This window comes from Gracilinanus agilis, chromosome 1 (genome assembly GCF_016433145.1).
Source record: "Gracilinanus agilis isolate LMUSP501 chromosome 1, AgileGrace, whole genome shotgun sequence".
Classification (NCBI taxonomy): Eukaryota; Metazoa; Chordata; class Mammalia; order Didelphimorphia; family Didelphidae; genus Gracilinanus; species Gracilinanus agilis.
Window position 1 is genome coordinate 682612753 of NC_058130.1, and position 21925 is coordinate 682634677.

Below are 21925 nucleotides of genomic sequence, written 5' to 3' on the forward strand. Positions count from 1 at the left end.
ACGACTGAACAACATCCAAGGGTAACATTAACTGTTTCCAAAAATAATCTTTCAGAATCTTTGGGAACTCACATCATTACTTAGAACTTTGAATAAATTAAAAGGAACTAATTTTCCTTCCTCTCTTTCAAAAAAATTTACAGACAGCTAAATTACAGGTAGCTAAACAGTCTTGTTAAAAAATTAATGGTTTGACATTTTCAGAAGCTATATTTTGATGAGTGCAGTTTCAGTACTGTGCCTCTAAAATGCTCATGTACATCTAGCAAATTCTATGAAATTATAGATTTCAAAGAATGGCATATTTCTAAAGACATTGCAAAGTAAAATAAAAAAAATTTGAAGCTTATTTTAGTTTTTTATTGTTTTTCTCCACATAAGAATGCTTATAAATTCTTAGCAGATTCCCATAATTAGTTGTTCTAGGACCTGCTTAGATGGATGAGGTATTTTTAAAATAGGGCACTAATATTTGGGTTTTTGAGATGCCATAGTACATTGTAAGTGTGCACGTATAAATCATTTACTCACCTATGATTATCTTTAGTTTACTAGGTAAGAGGATAATATAAATTTATTGAACTTATACTATCAGATTAATCTTCCTTTCAATAATAATAATATTTTTGGTCCATATCTTTGATTTAATTAACACCTGCCTGGTATGGAATCTTCATCTACAAATGCAAATAGGCACTTTCTTTGCACCCTTATAGGCTTGAGATAATTGATTGAGACCCTGGGAGATTAAACATTTTGCTCAAGGTCTTTCCCATCAGGTGTCAAAGGTAGAATTTAATTCTAGATTTTTCTATTTCCAAAGTACAGTCCCTATATCTCTTTACCTTTCATTATTGTTATTACTATTTTTGTTATTGGCATTGTTATTGCCGTTATTATAATTAATGGTTGACATTTTTTAATGTAATCTGTCACTTCTGTTTAAAATTATCTCCATTTCTATTTGGTTTTATCATGAGTAGAAATATACAAAAATTCCAAGATGCTACTTTTATATTTGGAGAATAGTTTATTCATATGAATAAGATCATTGTTCAGTATTTAAGGTTATTTTAAATTTTCATTATTGATATTAAAAGGGGCCTTTTATTCTGTTGAATATTTTGTTCTATTTTTATAGTGCTTTTAAATTATGCATTGAAATAATGTTTAAAACTTTGCAAAATATTTTGTCTTTGAGGAAACAAACAAAAGTATTTACTCTTGCCATTTTTTTTGTAGTTCGTCAAATTTGCAAATATTGAAGAAGATACGCCCTCTTATCATAGACGTTATGACTTTTTCGTTTCTCGATTCAGTGCTATGTGTCATTCCTCTTATGATGATCCAGAGATACAGAGAGAGTATGTATCATTTTTATGTTAATTAGATTTTAAGAGACCATCATGTAATCATGTATTTCTCATTTGTACTCGTGTTGCATAAAAAATATTAAAGGAAATAACAGAAGTGTACCCTAGCTATCTCTACAATGCAGCTTATTCTATTCTACCTCTCAAGTACAAGCACAAAAATATAAATTAACTTCAGTGGAGAGAGAGAAATAGGAAAGGCCTTGTGTAGGTGGTGTCGTCTGAGTGAACCTTCAAGGAAGTTTGCAATTTTAAGAGGCAGAGGGGAGAGTATGTTCTAGGCATGATCGATCTTCATTCAAAAGTATGAATTAAGACTTTTCAGTGACAAATTCAGATCTGTTTTAGAAATGCCATTTTGACAAATATGAAGGACACAGAAGGAAGAGATTGGAGGTAGTCGGGGATATTAATTATGAGACTGCTGTAATAGTACAGGTGAGAAGTGGTAAGGAACTGAACTAGGCTATTGAACATATTACAGAAAAGGGGGCATGCATAAAATAATGTTATTACGTTGAATTAACAGTATCAAACAGTTGATAAAACATAAAATAAGAGGAAGAGGGAAGAATCAAGAATGACTCTGAGTATGTGAACTTTGAATGGAACTGGAAGGTGTAAGCAAGTTTAGAGGAAGGAGGGATTTAGGGGAATATAGGAGTTCCACTTTGGATATGTTCACTTTGAGATATCTGTGAGATATCAAGACAGAGATATCCAATAGCTGGTGAATGGTAGTTGAACACTGCAAGTTATGTCATGGAAACATTCAGGTAAGAGGGGTAACCATGAGAAAGCAATAACAGAAACTAAGAAAGGAGTGTTAAACAGTATAAAAAGTATCAGAGATCAAGGGGAATGAAACTGACAAGAAATTATTACATTTGGAGGGTAGCAAAGCATTGATCACCTTGGAGAGAACAGTTTTATCCATGTAGTTGGGTTTGGAGATTGTCTCCCAAAATCTAAGCTTATGATTCAACAGTAATCCTAAAGTGGTATTGGGAAAGAATTCTGAAATGAGAGGTAGTAGACTAGACTACTCTAGTTCATGCTTGGACAATAAACTAGCTCTGTGACTTTCAGTAAATTACATAACCTGTCTGTTCTATAGTTAACCATGACTAGAATGAAGTGATTGAACTAGATTAGTTCTAAATCTTTCCAGCTCTAAAATTGTTACTCTGAAACTCTCAGAATCTTAAAGCCTCGGAATTAGGTTATATAATAATTGGGTTTTTTTTGGTCTTATTTTTAAAAAACCCTCACTTTCTGCCTGAGAATTGATTCCAATTTGGAATTTGGGGTTAAGTGCCCTTACCCAAAGTCACACAGCTAGAAAGTATCTGAGGCCAGATTTGAACCTAGGAACTCCCATCTCCAGGCCTTGACTCTCTTATCTATTGAGCCAGCTGGGAGCCTCATTAGTCATTTTTTAAAATTTTTTTGCAAGATGTCTTCTACTGGCCCGTATTTCAAATTCTCCTCTCTTACCTGAAATGGCAATTATTTTATTTTTAAAAATTCTTTAAGTGCCCTTTATTCTTCAACATACAGTTATTATCACATTTGAAATGGAAGAAAAATATCAAAGAGTTTACACAACTTAATTACAAGGCAGTTAAGTGACATAGTAGAGAAAGCACTGGGCCACAAATCAGGAAGACAACTTCAAATGTGGACTCAGACACTAACTCTTTGTTCATGGGTGAGTCATTTCATCCATCTGCCTCAGTTCTCTCATCTATAAAATAAGGGTAAAATTCATATCTACTTCCTAGAATTGTGAGGATAAAATAAGATCATGCTGCAAATACCTTTCAGATGTTAAAATATCATATAAATATGAGCTATTGTTATTATTGACAAAATTTTTTCAAGTGCATTCTCTTTCTGTTGTCATTAAAGCAAAAATGTTCCTAGTACAAAATACAGTTTTCCTTTGGCTGTACATTGGCTAATAAGGTCATAAACTGGTATTTCACTATTTCTCATTAAAACAAAGATGACATAGAATGATCTAAATGATAAGTCTGCATAATAAAAGATAGTTTAACTTTAAAGGTTTTTAAAAAGAAAACATTGTAAAAAGGGACCTTTTTGTTGTTGTATAGCTCCCCCTAGTGAAATATAATGGCTGAATACATTTATATGTACTATAATTTTAATGTTTGATTCTTTTGCAAAGCTGGTTTTTTAGTATTTATTTTAGTGAAGTTTAATGCTTTAAATTCCTTCATTTCCTAATTAAAACTCCATTTTAAACTGTACCACAATTTTAAAAATTCTTAAAAGTGATGGAATAAGTTTAGTGTTTCATTTTTGAGATCTTCAAAATAAAAGAATACATAAAGAAATCTCATGAACTTTAGATTTTATTTATTTTATTTATTTATATATTTTAAGCTATGATTAAAAAGTCCACCATAATTTTTTCCATCTTACAATTCTACCTCTGAAATCCATAATTTCTTTCCTTAAATGTATCCTTAGTAGGGCAAACATCTTTCTAAATTTCTTGGAATAATCGAATTCTAGAAAATAAATCCCATGGGATGTTGGCCATAGTTTTAACAAATCATAATCTAGGCAAGAAATAGGGAATCTAGGTAGCTCAAGACTGTGGACCCAATTCAAAAGTTACCTATACTCCCACAAAATTCAGTTACTACCTTTTTCTTGTTTGATTATGGGCACCTACTGCTACTTACCTTTTAAGCCAGCATTATTAATCAGATATTCATTTTATTGTATTCCTTTGACTATCACCCAACAAACAGTGGGAGATAGGGAGGAAAATAACTGGGATCTTTAATGTAGCAAATAAATAAATTAACTTTAAAACATAGTACCTCAAGCAGTATAGAATTGCATATGACTAGGCAAGCAGAAGCAAATTTACTCGGCAGGATATTTGCTTTGATTAACTTTTAAGATTTTGTTATATTTTAAGGAATACAAAATGATTAGGTTCTTTTTAAAGAGAGGCTACTGCATTCTGAAAGGCATAGTAATAATAATAGGTTTTAATTATATATATGTGGCTAATTTCAAGTCTCCTATAGGAGGATACTTTATAAGCAGCATTCCCCTGTGGCCTCTAAATCTTAATTTCTAGAGTAGTACTCTGTCATTTAGACCATTTCGCTGACCAAATCTTTGTAGACTCTTCATTAGCTGCTGTTACATTTCAAGTAGACTAAATACAGGTGAGCTGATAAAAACAATCAAAACTTTAGTTTTCAGAACTAAAGAATGTGTAATCTAAAGTACACTCTTTGAAAGCAGGGATTTCACTGTGTTTGTGCTTCTCTAGTACCTGGCACATAATAGATGCTTACTATAATTTTGGTTTAAATTTTTAGAATTTTAAAATTTGGATAGTGACCACTCTAGTCAACTTTTTCAATTGCCTTCTCTCTTAACTGATATTTAATATTTGTTCATCCTAGTGCTATAACATGAATCCAGTATGAATTTGATACTTCTAGGAAAATTCATCATTATCTTAAAAATGCAGAATACAAAATTTATTATAATTCCCATTATTAATTTTTGAGATGGAATCTTTACAAGATTGGCAATTCACCAGACCTAAACCACTCTTAATCAGCATGTATGCTTTTACCTATTTCATTTCTGACCTGGGCCAATTCATGCCTCTTCATGCTTTCTGGTGGCCTCCTAATCCCTGGGTGTGGAGGAGTCACCATATTCTTGCTGGACTTAGTATGGAGTCAGCTTTAGTCCTACTGAAGCTTAGAAATCCCAAGCTCAGTAGCAGAGATAACCTGCATAGTCAATCACATCCAAACTGAATTTTTATTATTAAGAGTACCTATACTAAAAAATGTCACATGTGTTTTTTTAATGAATCTAGGTTTTTTTCATCAATATAGATTCTTTTGTTTTTTGTCATAGAGTCATGATGCTGAACCTATGGCATGTGTGCCAGAGATGGCACACGGAGACCTCTCTGTGGGCCTGTGCAGGCCCCTGGCTTGGCCAGTTGGGAGTCTGGCCATGCCCCCAAATGCAAGGGGTGAGGCAGTCTATCCTCTCTCCAACATTGAGGCAGAGCCTGTCCCGAACGTGTGTGTGTGTGCGCGCGCGTGAAGTCTCCCTCTTCAGTCACAGGGGCAGAGGATGGCCCTGGCCAGCTGGCAGACCAGCCTGGCCTCACCTTTGAACACAAGGGGAGGGGTATGGGCATAGAGCTCAGGAAGGGAAAGGTATGGATGCGAACCTGTGCCCTGGCTTAGCCAGTAGGCAGCCCAGCTCTACCCACCGGCCCCTAATGCAGGTGTAGATGGGGCATTGCATGCATCCAGGGGCTGGAGCACACAGTTGGGGGTGGAGCATGGCATGGGCACATAGTCTGTGGGGGTGGGACATGGCATTGGTTCCCTAAAAGGTTTACCATCACTGGCATAGACCATGACCCTTGTGATTTATCGATTTTAATAGTCGATAAACATTTATTAAGTGCTTTTTGTATATCAGACACTTGACTTAAGTTTGGGAATGAAAAGGAAACCAGTTGCTTTGCCTGAGGGAATTCATCTCTTGGTAGCCAAGCTTCAATAATAAGGCTTTCTATAGTTAGGCAGGCTGGTTTTGGGGTGACTCAGGTGACTACCAATCCTTTACCTGAAGGATTTTTATTATTTGGTGTAAGACTTGCTAAGACTTGCCAAAGCCCATGATATTCAATATAGCCTCTGAGAACTTGGTTAAATATATAATAAATCTTCAATGAAACCAATATTTGATGTCAGACTTTGGTGTCAGAGAATATTTCCATTTTGTGGACTTCAGGTATGATCATTGTTTTCTCAATCTATTGCTTTCTTGCTAAGCCACAAAAACTCCCTAACTTTTCTTACTCTTATTAAAAGAACTTGACCATTAAATTTTTTCTCTTTCTAGAATCCGTGTAGCTGGGATCCGAGGAATTCAGGGTGTAGTTCGCAAAACAGTTAATGATGAGTTACAGGCAACTATATGGGAACCACAGCATATGGACAAAATTGTTCCATCTCTGTTATTTAACATGCAAAAATTAGAGGATGTTGACAGGTATTGTATGACATTTCTTTTCATTGACATTTGTGTGTGTGTGTTATTCCTCTTGGCTCCCAGAGGAGCATAGGGCCGCAACCATCTTGCGCCAATGGACTCTGTTCTGGGCAACTTCCCCCAGCTGGGCCCATGTCATTCCGACGGCCTTTTATGTAGAATATAAAAAATTTAACTGGAATTTGAGTAATTATGAGGTAAACTTTGAGTGGGAGAGTTAAAGTTCTTTCATTTTACTAAAAATTAATTTAGTTATAAACAATTATTTTCTTTCTCAGACCTCCACCCAAGGAAAAAAGAAAACCCCTATAATAAACATTCAGTCAAGGAAAACAAGTTTTTACATTCACTGTGTCCAAATCTCATTCTGTATATTTAGTTCATTTTCATTTTCCTTAAAGCCCCTCTCTGTTAGGAGGTTGATAACATACTTCATCATTAATCGTCTTTGGAAACATGTGGGAATTGCATTGATAATAAAAGTTATTTTTCTTTATAGTATTGCTATCCTCATGTAAAATATTCTTCTGGTTCTATTCATTTCCCTTTTCATCATTTCTATAATTTAGGATCCTCCAAAATAAATAAAACCTTTCATTTCTAATGGCACAATAATATTCCATCCATTACACTCTAATACTGCTATTGGTGGCTTATTACTCTAACACCTTAGCTTCTAGTTATTTTTCTTTCTGTATATTTCTTTTAATCCTCCCTTTGGGATTAGGAAGTTTGACCTCCCTTTTAATCCCTGTCTCACCCCCTCCAATTTTTTTCCCTATTGAATTTGATGTATTTCTACCACAAAGTATGTTGTGTGTGTCTGTGTCTGTGTCTTTGTATGTGTATTCAGCTGTCCTTTTAAAAATATTAGTGACATTCGTGTGATGTTTTTCTTCTCTATCCTTTTTATATTTGCTCTGGACTTTTTACAAAAATTATTGAATGCTGACTATTCTAATGAAAATATTTTTTCTTCTGTGGGATTGCAATAATTGATTATAAGCCTATATCTTTTGTTTTTTGTCTTTTATTCCAAAAATGCTTCTTGTCATCCCAACCATGGTATCTTGGCATTTCTGTTGCTTCTTTAGGTTCTTAAAGTCATACTAAAATTTTGGGACTCAAATTCTTTTCTAGGTGCTCAGTAATCATCCTTTTCATTTATTTTTCAATTTTTGGAGTAACCAAAGTTAAACTCACTTATCTATAGTTTGTTTTCTTCCCATTTTATTAGCATTGGCATTTTTTGCCCATTTTTAATCCTGTATTACTTTTTCTGTCCTTTATAGACTTTTAAAGCTCACTTAAAGTGACTCAGAAATCTTATCTTTTAGGTTTTTTTCTTTTGACTTATCTTGAGTATTAGCTCCCTTTTCACTGTGTGTGTTTTTTTTTTTCCTGATCTTTTTCATCCATATATTCAGACTCCTTGGTCAAGAATACAAAAGCATAATAGAAATTAGTATTTCTGCTTTCATTCATTAGTTAGATGTTTTTCATCCATCTTGGTCATATGTTTCTTTTAAAAATATACAGTTGATTCTCCTCATTTGTGATAGATATGTTTATAAAGTCACCACGAATACTAACTTAGCAAATATTGAGCTATTTCTCATGGGGGAAATATAAAATTAGATTCCCATAGTCTCTGGTCATGGACATTTACTTTAGCACTTTCCAGATTGTTTCACATATAGGTTGATGTATTTCTGAATGTACTCCATTTTTTATTCATTAACATTGAATTCACAACAAGTAGCACTATAATTCGTGCTATAAATCATTTTTCTCGATAAGGTACATCACAACCTTTTTGTGCTGAGGAACACTAGTTAGCACTTTAACAGTGCTCTTCGGGGCCACTTTAAATAACAAAATCATCAACAAGAAGCACAAAAAATATAAAAAATGTGGAACTTAGTATGCCATGAGTGACACGTTCACAATGAAACTTTAAATAAAAAGGCAAAGTGTTACCTTGTTTGACTTTGGATTAGAATGTGAACATCAGGTGACTTGAATTTTTTGTTTCTCTGAGCATGTCCGTGAGTGACCCTCAAAGTGCTGGGAATATTGGTTTTGGGATTACAAATAAAATCTAGTAAGTAGGTGACTTCACAGATATGGAATGTAAAAATAATGAGGATTGATAATGATAATAATAATAATGATGAGTACTTGTATTATATTTGACAATAAGAAATTGTTTAAGAATCTTTCATTTTTTTCCCTATTGTTTTCCTCTTTATTAGTCGCATAGGCCCTCCTTCCTCTCCTGATGGTGACAAAGAGGAAAATCCTGCTGTATTGGCTGAAAACTGCTTCAGAGAATTACTGGGCCGAGCAACATATGGGAATATGAGTAATGCTGTTCGACCAGTTTTTGAGTAAGTAATGTTTTATTGTTGTTTTCTTCTGATTGCCTTAGTGCTATGATGAGTAATCTTTCTGAGTGGACTGTTGAGCTAAATGAGTAGAGCCAATAGGACCAGCATTTCTATTACATTATTGAACAGCTAATTTCTTAATTATTTTATGTAACATATATAAAAATCAAAATACTGCACTACATACTATAAATACAAGATTTCACAATAGAAGTTATTAACTTACCTAGAAAAAAAAAATCTTAACCATGATGTAAAACTCTTTAGCTGACTAGGGACCAAGAGATCTCAATATATGCAAATTACTAAAAATAATACTATATTTCAGTATTAAGAAATGTGGTTAAAAAATTCAGAAAACCAATTCATCAATCTGACTATCAAAAAATTAATTGGCCAATGATCTTTCTTGTTGATCAAAGATAAAGACATTAAGTATCTTGAGTCATTAAATAAAATTTTGAAAACTCATTATTCAGCTTTCCCCCAAGACATCTCTAATTGGTGGATATCTAATGAGAAGGCAGGCTTAAACATTTTTTAGTCCCTCCCTGATCATGTGATTCCACTGTCTAGATGAAGAAATAAGTCTAAGTTTAGTTAACAGTGACCTCCATTCCCCCTATTGGGTGACCCAGGAATGCTGCTTTGCTGTCCCAACACATTTGATTTAAACTAGTTCTTGTTTACTAGAGAAGATAGGGTTTCACAATCTCACTCCTCCTAAGTTTAGAAACTACTTTTAGGAGGGGATGTGAGATCATTCTTAGGATTTTTAGGAAGTAAGGAATAATGAAAGAGGTTGAAAATATATTCCTATTAGAAATAAGGACAATACAGAGAATTACTTAGAAATTAAAAACGATATAGCATTAGGAATAAATCTTCTCGGGAACCAGAAACATTACTTAAAGAAATTAAATTTGAGTGGCTAAGTGGCTTAGTGTATAGAGAGACAGGAGGTCTTGAGTTCAAATTTGGCCTCAGATATTATCCAACTGTATGACACCTGGGCAAGTCACTTAACCCCAATTGCCTGGCCCTCACTACTCTTCTGCCTTGGAATTTATACTTAGTATCAATTTTAAAACAGAAGATAAGGATTTTTAAAAATTAATTAAGTTTGATTTATCAAGGAATAAGCAAAAAATATAATCTGAATAAAATTTTTAGAAATATTAAAACTTTATATTTTTCTGGAAACACATTCATTCTCCAATTAAAAGACTTAGTTTATGCTGAAATTATATTTTGTCATCTCTACTTTTTTAAACCCTTACTTTCTGTCTTAGAATCATTACTAAATATCAGTTCCAAGGCAGAAAGACAATATGGGCTAGGCAAGTGGGGTAAGATGCCTTACTTAGGATCACACAACTATCTTCATAATTTTTAGGATACAGCTTATCTTTATTGTAGAAACTAAAATAGAGATATCTTCATTTTACAAAATGTTTGTCATAACCATGTAGTTAAGTGTTATTTTTAAAAATGATGATGGGGCAGCTGGGTAGCTCAGTGGAGTGAGAGTCAGGCCTAGAGACAGGAGGTCCTAGGTTCAAATCTGGCCTCAGACACTTCCCAGCTGTGTGACCCTGGGCAAGTCACTTGACCCCCATTGTCCACCCTTATCAATCTTCCACCTATGAGACACTACACCGAAGTACAAGGGTTTAAAAAAAAATGATGAAGGCCGATATTATAAGGGAGAATAGTATTTTAATTAAAGCCATGCTGATAGAGATAAATCGACCACACGCCTGTAAGAAATCTATTCAAAATGCCCGCCAGTACCTATCTCCTTCCATCTTGTCTCTCTCATACGCCAATGAGCCTGCCCAGGTAGCAAAAAAGAGGCCCGTCTCAAGCCCGCCCTCCAAATTTAAGCTGTGCTATACATTGGTTCCCGTTGTCTGATGTTATCACTTCAGAAACCGGGAACCCATTGGATCACAGGGAATGTAGTTCCCCACATGTCCACAGGAAGTTTGTAAGATACTTTTAAATGGCACCTCCCTGAATTCCAAACACACATAAGTAATATAGAATAATTATTCTTGAACAAGAAAAGAATATAGAAGTCCATATTTTCAGGTAGCTATGTACCAGAAATGAAAAGTTTTCTGAGGAATTGTTCCCACTTCTTGTTACTTTCAAATGTTGCAAAAAAAATACATATATTTTAAAACTAGTATAGCATATAAAGATAGCCAAGCAAACTTGATTAGTAAATTTTTATATATAAATAAATTTATTTCAATGAATAAATTATCATCATAATTTTTCATTTACTTCTTCTGTAGTCTTATATCAGGATTATTTTTATTTTTATTTTCATTCACTTTATGTATGCTCATATTTAGTCTTGGCATTTTTTCATGTAGATGTTTCCCTATTTGTCTGTGCCTGATTTATCTAAGTCTTAATTGCATTATAGTATTCCATTTTATTAATATACTGCTAGTTTTTGTCATTCTGTCCTTTTAGTTATGTCCAGCTTTTTGTGACCCAATTTGAGGTTTTCTTTTTTTTTTTTTTTATTTTATTTAATTGATTAAGAAAATGTTTCCATGGTTCCATGATTCATGTTCTATTCCTCCCCTCCACCTACTCCCCCCCTCCCCACTGTAGCCAATGCTCAGTTCCTCTGGGTTTTACATGTGTTGTTGATCAAGACCTATTTCCATATTATGACTAGCATAATCATTTAGAGTCTACATCTCCAATCATATCCAGTTTGGGGTTTTCTTGGCAAAGAAACTGTAATGGTTTGCCATTTCTTTCTCCAGCTCATTTTACAGATGAGGAATTGAAGAAAACAGGGTAAAATGTCTTGCACAGGATCATGCAGCTAATAAGTGCCTGAGTCCAGATTTGAACTCAAGAAAATGAGTCTTCTTAATTCTAGGGCCAGCATTCCACTGTGCTGCCTTGCTTCCCCAATTGCTGTTTAGACATTCCCCTATTAAAGACTTCTTTACTTCTTTTGAGAACTGTTTATTTATATTCTTTGGACATTTTGGATTTTTTGAGGCAGGGGTTTTGACCTTTTATTTGTCATCTCATGGATTCAGACAATTATCAGAGATAATTAATATAGATTTTTCATAGTTGACCTTTATCTACCTGCATTGATTTTGTATTTGCAAAACATTTCCAAATTCAATCAAATCAAGATAAAATACCTTTTTTTTCTTTTGTAATTGTCTTCAACCTTAGTTTAGTTCAGTATTGACTCCTAAGCCATAGCTATGAAATATACTTGATCAAGTTAGGTAGGTGGCTGAGTGGATAGAGACCCATGTCTAAAGAGAAGAGGTCTTAGGTTCAGATTTGACATCAGGCACTTTCTATGTGTGATCCTTGGCAAGTTACTTAACCCCAATTGCCTAGCCCTTCTTTTCTGACTTGGAACTGGTACTTAGTATTGATTCTAAAACAGTAGTAAGGATTAAAAAAAAAAAGATATTTGATATGTTTCTCTTCTAGTTTTTAAAAATGTGATTACATTTAATATTCATGCCATTTATTTGTATCTAGTTTATTGTAATTTGTGATAGATGATCTAAATCTTAATTTCTGCCAACTTCTTGCCAATATTCCCAGCAAAATTTCTATCAAACAGGGAATCCTTTCTTAGCTAATTTTTAGAAGAAATTTGTACATTGAATTACTGAGTTCACTTATTTTTTATTTTTTCACCTACTCAATTACTTTTCCTTTTTTTAAAAATGATGCCAATTCGTGTTACTAATTTCCACTTTATAATATAGTTGGAGTTATAAAACTATTTCATTCTTTATGTTTTCTCCTATTTTTCCTTGGTAAGTCTAGGTTTATTTTGTTCCTCCATATAAATGTTGCCCTTGGTAGTTGATTGTTATTGTAATCAATCTGTAAATTAATTTAAATAGAATTGTTTTCATTCTATTGGCATAGTCTACTTATAAGCCCTGAATTTCCTTTTTTTCACTTTTTTACTTAAAAATTATTTTGAATAATAATCAATTAAAATTTGAATTATATTGAGTGCATTCCTTTCAATTTTCGAACATGTTGTTCTCTCATTTTTAGTAACTCTCTTATACATGTAGTTCCAGTAGTGTAAATGATGTGAACAAAAGAGTAGTTTTCCTTGAATTATTCCAGGTTTTTTATTTCTAGAATGCATGGACTAGTTCTACTAGCAGTATATCATTAATTTTGTCTTAACATACCCTGTCCAATAATGTTTTCTCACTTTTTACCGTACCTTATTGTTAATAATCTGTTTCTTTTAGATATTCTTTTATATCTTTTGAGTAGCTGTATATTTGAAAAATGGTTTTTAACCTTATGGGTTTATGTTACTTTTTTCTCTACATTTGATATTGACCGTTTATCATAAATGCTTAAAGGAGCAATTTTTCTGAATCCTTTTTTCACCTTAGTCCGATTTAATTGACTTTATTTTTGTAAAGTATTATATAATTGAAATAATATATTTTATTCCATTCCTTATTTGGCCCTTGGTTATGAAATTTTGACTAGCGGTACTTAAGAAACACAATTTTCCATTCTCATCTATTTTAGTATATGTTAGGAGATGATGTTCTGTAACTATTACTGTCAATTTTCTCCTAATTTATTGATGAATAAAAATTATTTCTTTAGGGCTTTGTTTTCTTAGACTTATAAAATAATATATTGCTATATCCTTTTCCTTCTAAATATCTCTTAATCTGTTTCATTGATCACATTTTCTATTTTTAAAATCCATTTCCCATTATTCTTGATACTTACAGCCTTTTAGTTTGAAATCTAGTAATGCCAAACTTCCTTCATTTTTACCTTTTTCCCGCTGATAATTAATTTTTTCTCTTTTTACATGAATGTTATCATAATGTATGTCTCTTCCCTTTCACAGAAAAGCTCTTAGACAAAGCTTTCTATACTGACTGACTCCTATAATGCCTCTTTCACTTTCCATTCACTTATGTCCTTGTCATTTCATATCTAACTATATCTCTTGACCAGATTGACTAAGTGAACTTTTTCTCTCCAGAGTCCCACTGGGATCTTAACTGCCATAAATAATTATCTCTACAGTATTTTTTAACCTCTCTCCATCATTATCCAATATTATTACCACTTTATTCCTGCATATGCTCTCTTTTCTTAGTTTTCTTGCCCCAAGTCTCTTTCATCAGTCCTCTGTATAGCTGTCAAAATAATTCTTACAACCAATTATCATCTTTTAATGATTTGACTATTCCCAGGACTTGTGACTATTCCTTTCTTTTGTCTCAATTTCATTGGTTTACCCTATCAACCTCCTGATTAATTAGTTTACTCTATCTACCAATTTATTCTATTAGATTTCTTTATCTTTCAGTTGTTCCAGTTAACTTCTTACCTTGTTTTGCCAATTCTCTGATTTGCTTAGGGTTATACAACTAGGAAATATCTGAGACCAAATTTGAACCCAGATCCTAAAGATTCCAGGCCTTGCATTCAATCCACTGTGCTGCCTTTTTAAACACCGGGGTGGAACCAAGATGCTGGCATAGTAGCAGCAAAAACAGAAACCACTCTGCAATCCTTACCAAAAAAAAGTACCTCAAAAATACAGGAGTCAAGAACCCATAGCAAGGAGGGGTTCTCCTGCTGAACACGAATTGAAAAATATTCAGAGAGAGTTGATTTTCCTGGAGCAAGGGGAAACTGGAAGTAAAACTACACAAAGAGGAGTGCTGGCTGACTACTGTCCCCCTACTCCCTTCAGCCCACCCCCCACTCCCCCCAATATATGCTTCAGATTCTGCGACTCAGCATAGACTAACTTTTAGATCCCAGGAACCAGGCTATACCAACAAAAGAGTACCTCCAACCCCTTGAAGTCATAGGTGCCAGTTACCACCCCGAAGTGAGGCCTAGTAGTCCATAGCCCTAGACCTTTTCAAACTTGTACTGCTGTAGTGAAGATGTATCCCTAGGCAAAATAGCTTATAGTGATTATCCCTTGAAGCTAGCAGAGGAGACAGACAGAGGAGAAAGACTGGCAGCTTTCAGAATTCCCCAGTCCACAAGCAAAAAAAAAAAAAAAAAAAAAAGGTAAGGAAAATGAGTAAAGAAGAGAGAAAACATTTAACCCTTGAAAATTTCTATGGGGATAGAGAGTAAAGGACAGAACCACCAGACAACGGTGCAATCCAAGCAACCATATGCAAAACTTTAAAAAAAAAAACCTAAACAAACAGGAATTGGTCTCAAGCTCTGGAAGAACTCAAAAAAGAATTAAAAAATCAAGTAAGACAGGTCAAAGAAAAATTGGAAAAAGAAATGAAAGTAATGCAAAAAATAAAATAACAGCTTAAAAAACAAAATTGGGCAACTGACACAAAAATCCAATGAAGAAGAGAATTCTTAAAAAAAAAAAAATTGACCTACTGGATAAAGGGGTAAAAAAAAATGGACCAAATGGGAAAAGGAAGATCAAAAGGTCATAGAAGAAATTCAGTCTTTAAAAATTAGCATTGAGTAAGTAGAAGCTAATGATTTCATGAGACATCAAGAAACAACTAAAAAAATCAAAAGAAAGAAAAAATAGAAGAAAATATGAAAACTCTTATTGAACAAATAACTGACCTGGAAAGTAGTTCTAACTGTAAGAGGGGAAACTAGATATTTAAGGATGGTCACCAGGAATCGGATTAACTTGATTCCAAATTAAAATAGACCCAAATCAGGATGACTTTTATGGAAGTTTATTTACAATTAAGAAGGTTGAAGTTAGGGAAATTGAGAGAGAAACTCTGGCCCGGACCAGAGGTCCAAACCAGGTAAGAATTTAGGGGCCCCAGCAAAGAAGCACAGAGGCTAATTAAACAAGGCTTCTAGCTACAAGGCCTTTTACGATTAGAGAGGCAAGAGAGGCCTCCTTGAGGGTAGAGCCTCCAGACACACCAAGGGAGGAGAAAGGAAGTCAGCCTAACTTACCCACATGAAAATTCAGAGGGAAGCCGTGTGAGGTCTCGCCGAAGATCCTTCTACACCAAGTTCAAAGTGCCAACTGCCTCCACAGGAAGCTACCATCATATTTAAAAGATATCTTTTGTCACTTCCTGCATCCACCTTTAATTTCAAGTGGACAAATGGCAGCCTCAATACTGTTTTGGACTGCCCAAAGGGCAGTCCCTTGTTCTTGATTTGTTACTTATTGTCACATGTGGGTAACTAATCTTCTACTCCCCGCTAAGTTGGGTGGGGTAACATTATTTCTGATGGCTAGAGTCTAACAATGAATGAGGATGAGGTAATTCCATTTACACAAGAGACAATTTAAGAATTTTTGGAATACCTGAAAGTCATGACCAAAAAAAAAAAAATGCCTGAACATCATATAACAAGAAATTATCCAAGAAAACTGCCCCGATATTCTTGAACAATAGTGTAAAATAGAAATTGAAAGAATCCACAGATCACCTCCTGAAGTAAATTCCCAAATGACAACTCCCAGGAATGTTATAGCCAAGTGTGAGCTATGAGGCCAAGGAGAAAATATGGCAAGCAGTCAGAAACAATTCAGATATTGTGGAGCTACAGTCTGGCTTACACAGGATCTGGCAGCTTCCACATTGAAGGACTACAAGGCTTGGAATATGATATTCTAGAAGGCAAGAGAACTGGGTTCATAACCAGGAATCACTTACCCATCAAAACTGACTATATTCTTTCAGGGTCATTGAATAAAAAAAAATTTCCAAGCATTCCTATAGAAAAGACTAGATTTAAATAGAAAATTTGATGTCCAAATACAAAATAGAAGTGAAGCATAAAAAGATAAATAAGAAAGAGAAAAAATTTAAGGGCTTCAATTAGGTCAAAGCATTTATATTCCTGTATGGAAAGATGATACCTATAACTCTTAAAAATTGTTATTATTATAGTAGTTAGGAGAAATATACATAGTCAGAGGGTATGGTAATAAGTTGTTCAGGAAGATAGGTAAAACATAAAAACTAGGGCTGTACTAATAGGATTGTACTAAAAGAAATGTGAAGAGAACTAAAATGGGGTAAATTATATCATAAAAGGGCAAGAGGGGGAAAAAACTATTACATTGGAGGGGAAGATGAGGGTGGTAATGGGTAATACTTAAACCTTACTCTCATTGGAATTGGTTCAGAGAGGGAAGAACAGCCAGATTCATTAGGGTATAGAATCATTTCTTGCCCTATAGAGAAGTAAAAGGGAAATAAGAAGGGATGTGATGGGAATAATACAAGGGCAGAGGGGGAAGGGAAGAAGTAACTAAAAGCAAAACACTGGTATAGGGGGAAAGTGAAAGGAGAAAGGGCAAGATTAAAAGAGCAAATCAAGATGGAGGAGAAAACACATGGAAATCATAACTGTGGCTTTAAATGGTATGAACTCACCCACAAAATTGAAGCAGATAACCAAAGTAAATTAAAAAGTAGAATCCTACCATATGTTGATTACAAGAAACACAGTTGAGGCAGGTAGACACAGTAAAAAGTAAGATGTTGAAGCAGAATCTTTTGGGTTTCAGCTGAGACACCCCCCTCCCCCAAAAAAAACAAACAACCTGAATAGCAATCATGATCTCAGACAAACCTAAGCAAAAAATAGATCTGATTTAAAAAGATAAGGACGGTAATTACATCTTCAATAAAGGCAGTAGACAATGAAGAAATATCAGTATTTAAGCAAATGGTATGGCCTAGAAAAACTAAAGGAGCTTAAGGAGGAAATAGATAGTAAAACTATACTAGTGGGGGACTCAACCTTCCCCTATCAGAACTAACTAAATCTAAACAAAAAATAAATATGAAATGAATAAAAGAAGTAAATGAATTTTTAGAAAAGTTAGCTAGCATAGATATGTGGAGAAAATTGAATAGGGATTAAAAGGAATCACATGGTACATATACAAAAATTGACCACATACTGGGGCATAAAACTTCACAATCAAATGCAGTAAAGCAGAGATAATAAATGCAACTTTTTCAGATCATGATGCAATAAAAATTATAATCATAAGGGTCCATGGAGAAGCAAATTAAAAATTAGAAACTAAATAATCTAATTCTTCAAAACTGGTAGCCCAAAGAACAAATCATAGAAACAATCACTGATTTTATTGAAGTGTGTGACGAGGAGATAGCATATCAAAAGTTAAGGATTACAGCCAAAGCAGTACTCAGGAAAATTTATATGTAAATTTCATATTTATGTACCTGAGTGCTTATATCACCAAAATAAAGAAAAAATACAATTCATTGGGCATACAATTAAAAATCTAGAAAAAGAATAAATTAAAAATCTATTTAAAGACTAAATTAGAAATCCTAAAAATCAAAGGAGAAATTAATAAAATTGAAAGTAAAAAAAAATGTTGAACTAATAAATAAGACCAGGAGCTGGTTCTAAGAAAAAACAAATAGAATGGAAAATTGGTTAATCTGATTTAAAAAAAAGAGAATCAAAATTACCAGTATCAAAAATGAAAAGGGTGATTTCACTTTTCTAAGGAAGAGGAAATTAAAGCAATTATTAGGAGGTTTAGTTCCTAGTTTATGGCAATGAATCTGATAATCTAGGATGGGTAATCTAGAAAATGGTTGAATATTTACAAAAATTTAAAATGCCTAGATTAACAAAAGAGGAAATACAATAATTAAATAATCCCATCTCAGAAAAAGAAATTAAAGAAGCAATCAATTAATTCCCCTAGAAAAAAATTCCTATGGCCAGATTAATTCACAAGTAAATTCTATCAATCATTTAAAGAATAATCCAAATACTATACAAAATTTCTGGCAAAATAAGCAAAGGAAGAATCCTACCAGGTTTTTTTAATAACACAAATATTGTGCTGATACCTAAGCTGAGAAGACCAAAAAGAGAAAAAATTACAGACCAATTTCCTTAATGTACATTTATGCAGAAATCTTAAATAAAATACTAGGAAAAAGACTACAGCAATATAGGAGACTACAGCAATATAGGACAAGGATTATTTACTAAGACCATGTGTGTTTTATATGCTAAATTAAAGACTGGCTTAATATTAGGAAAATCATTAGCATAATTGACTATATCAATAACCAAACAGAAATCCCATGATTATCTTAATAGATGCAGAAAAGTCCTTTGACAGAATACAATACCCATTCCTACTGAAAACACTAGAAAGCATAGGAATAAAAGAGTCTTTCCTTAAAATAATAAGTAATATTTATTTCAAACCATCAGCAAGTATTATCTGCAATGGGGATAAGTTAGAAGCCTTCCTAATAAGATCAAGAGAGAAACAAGGATGCCTATTATCACCATTGTTATTTAATATTGTATTAGAAATACTAGCTTTAGCAATTAGAGAAGTAAAAGCAATTGAAGGAATTAAAGTAGGCAAGGAAGAATCTAAACTATCACTCTTTGTGGATGATATGATGATATATTTAGTGAATCATAGAAAATCAACTAAAAATCTAGTTGAAATAATTAATAACCAGCAAGTTTGCAGGTTACAAAATAAAGCTACATAAATTTATCATCAGCATTTCTGTATATTTCCAAAAAAAAAGCTTAGCAGCAAGAGTTTAGTAAGAGAAAATCTTTTTAAAATCATTCTAGACAATATAAAATATTTGGAAATCTGTTCCCTGAGACAAACACAGGAATTAAATGAACACAATTACAAAACACTTTTCACACAAATAAAATTAAATCTCAATAATTGGAACTACATTAATTGCTCATGAGTAGGCCAAGTTAATATAATAATAATGACAATCCTTCCTAAAATTACTTATTCAGTGCCATAACTATCAAAACTACCAAAAAACTGTTTTATACAACTAGAAAAAAGAAGAGCAAAAGGTCAAGAATATCAAGGGAACTAATGAAAAAAAAAAATGAAAGGAGGTTGGCCTAATAGTGCCAGATCTTAATCTGTAATCCTCAAAACAGTCTGGTAGTGACTAAGAAAAAAGGGGTGGATCAATGGAATAGGCTAGGATTAAATGACCTCAGCAATCTAATCTTTGATAAACTCTAAGATCCCATCTTTTGGGATAAGAACTCACTATTTGAGAAAATTGGAAAACAATATGTTAAAAATTAGATTTAGATTGCCTGGTTAAGATGGCAGCAGAGTAAGAAGCAGCTCTTAACCTCTCCTGACCGAAACACACAAAACTCCTCAAGGGGACATAAAAACAAGTCCAGACGAACGGAGAAACCCCACAACAGGGCACAGCGTGGAAGGTACGTGGAATCGAGGCATTTCCATGCTATAAAGGGGTGAAACAGCTCTCACTAAATCGCGGGCTGAGCAACCACCCCACCCCCAAACCCTCCACACACAACACCTATAGCGCCGAAGCCAGCTAAAAAGAAATAGAGCAAGTTTGGGGCACCCATCGAGTCATTGGCAGCTCCGGGGCCTGTTCCTGAGAGCAGCAAGATTTAGGACCCCAATAAGCCAAAAAACGCACATGAAATCTGAGCGCGGGAGCAGAATGGACGCAGAGCGCGGGCTCAGAGAGCAGGCAGGGGCGGAGGCATGGGTGGAGGCAGACACAACCAGAAGCTAAAGCTCTGAAACCCTGAGTGGGGAACCAGCGTGGATGGGTGTATGATTGTGGAAGCAGCGCCCTGAGACTTGTAAAGGAACCTCCAGCAGACGATCAAGCAAGGGGGTCCACCAGGGGGCTTGACTTGGAAAAAACCAGAACTCAGACCTCAGGAGCCAATAGACCTCGGATAGACCCTGAGCGCGAGGATAAACCTGAGAAGCTGCTGGGCTAACGATGGCTACCCAGTCTCAGGAAGCTCCGAAGAAAAAGAATAACAACAAGAAAAAGAAGTCTTTAACACTCGACAACTTTTACACAGAGAAAATCCAGACAACCGAGCAAACAGAGGAGGAGAACAAACAAGCATCCGGACCCTCCTCAAATAAGGAAAACTCCCCACAAGCTATGGAAGAGTTCAAAACTGAGATTTTGAGGAAAATGGAAGAGATTTGGCAAGAAAATAACTGTTTAAAAGGTAGAATCTTGCAAATGGAAAGTGAGGCTCAGAAACCAAATGAACTAATAAGCAAATTGAACACCAGAAATGTCCAGATTGAAAAGGAATACCAGAAGATTATGGCCGAAAACCAGAAGATCATAGCCAAAAACCAGAAGATTATAGCCGAAAACCAGAAGATTACAGCCGAAAACCAAAAGATCATAGTCAAAAACCGAAAGATTATAGCCGAAAACCAATCCCTAAAGACCAGAATTGAGCAATTAGAAGCTAATGATCTCGCAAGACAACAAGAACAAATAAAACAAAGTCAAAAGACTGAAAAAATAGAAGGAAACATGAAATATCTCAATGAGAGAGTGACAGACCAAGAAAACCGTTCTAGAAGAGACAATTTGAGAATAATTGGTCTTCCAGAAAAACCAGAAATTAATAGAAACCTGGACTCCATACTAACAGAAATAATCCAGCAAAATTGCCCTGAAGTCCTACAACAAGAGGGCAATATAGACATTGAAAGGATTCATAGAACACCTGCGACATTTGATCCAGAAAAGAAAACACCCCGAAATATAATTGCCAAATTCAAGAGTTTCCAAGCAAAAGAAAAAATCTTACAAGAATCCAGAAAGAGACAATTCAAATATCAAGGAGCACCAATCAGGATCACACAGGATCTGGCAGCCTCCACGCTAAAAGATCGCAAGGCTTGGAATACGATATTCAGAAAGGCAAGAGAGCTGGGCCTGCAACCACGGATCAACTACCCATCAAAATTGACTATATATTTCCAGGGGAAAGTATGGGCATTCAACAAAATTGAAGAATTCCAGGTATTTGCACAGAAAAGACCAGGGCTGAATGGAAAGTTTGATATCCAACCAAAAAAATCGAGAGAAACATGAAAAGGTAAATAAGATACAGAGGGGAAAGAAAGAAAACTTATAATTTTTAAATTTGCCTTTTTAAGGGCCTCAGTGAGATCTAATTATCTGTATTCCTATGTAGAGAAATGTTATGTATAATTCTCTGTAGTGAACT

At 34.2% G+C, this 21925-nt stretch overlaps 1 protein-coding gene across 1 annotated transcript in view; it reads left to right on the plus strand.

Moving 5' to 3' along the window:
- The window catches only part of EFR3A (EFR3 homolog A), a 161173-nt gene that overhangs the window by 66216 nt on the left and 73032 nt on the right, over positions 1–21925 (plus strand). The window contains exons 5-7 of the mRNA XM_044684304.1: positions 1243–1364; positions 6306–6455; positions 8711–8845. Coding sequence (XP_044540239.1) covers positions 1243–1364; positions 6306–6455; positions 8711–8845 — 407 coding nt within the window. The remainder of the gene's footprint in view (positions 1–1242; positions 1365–6305; positions 6456–8710; positions 8846–21925) is intronic.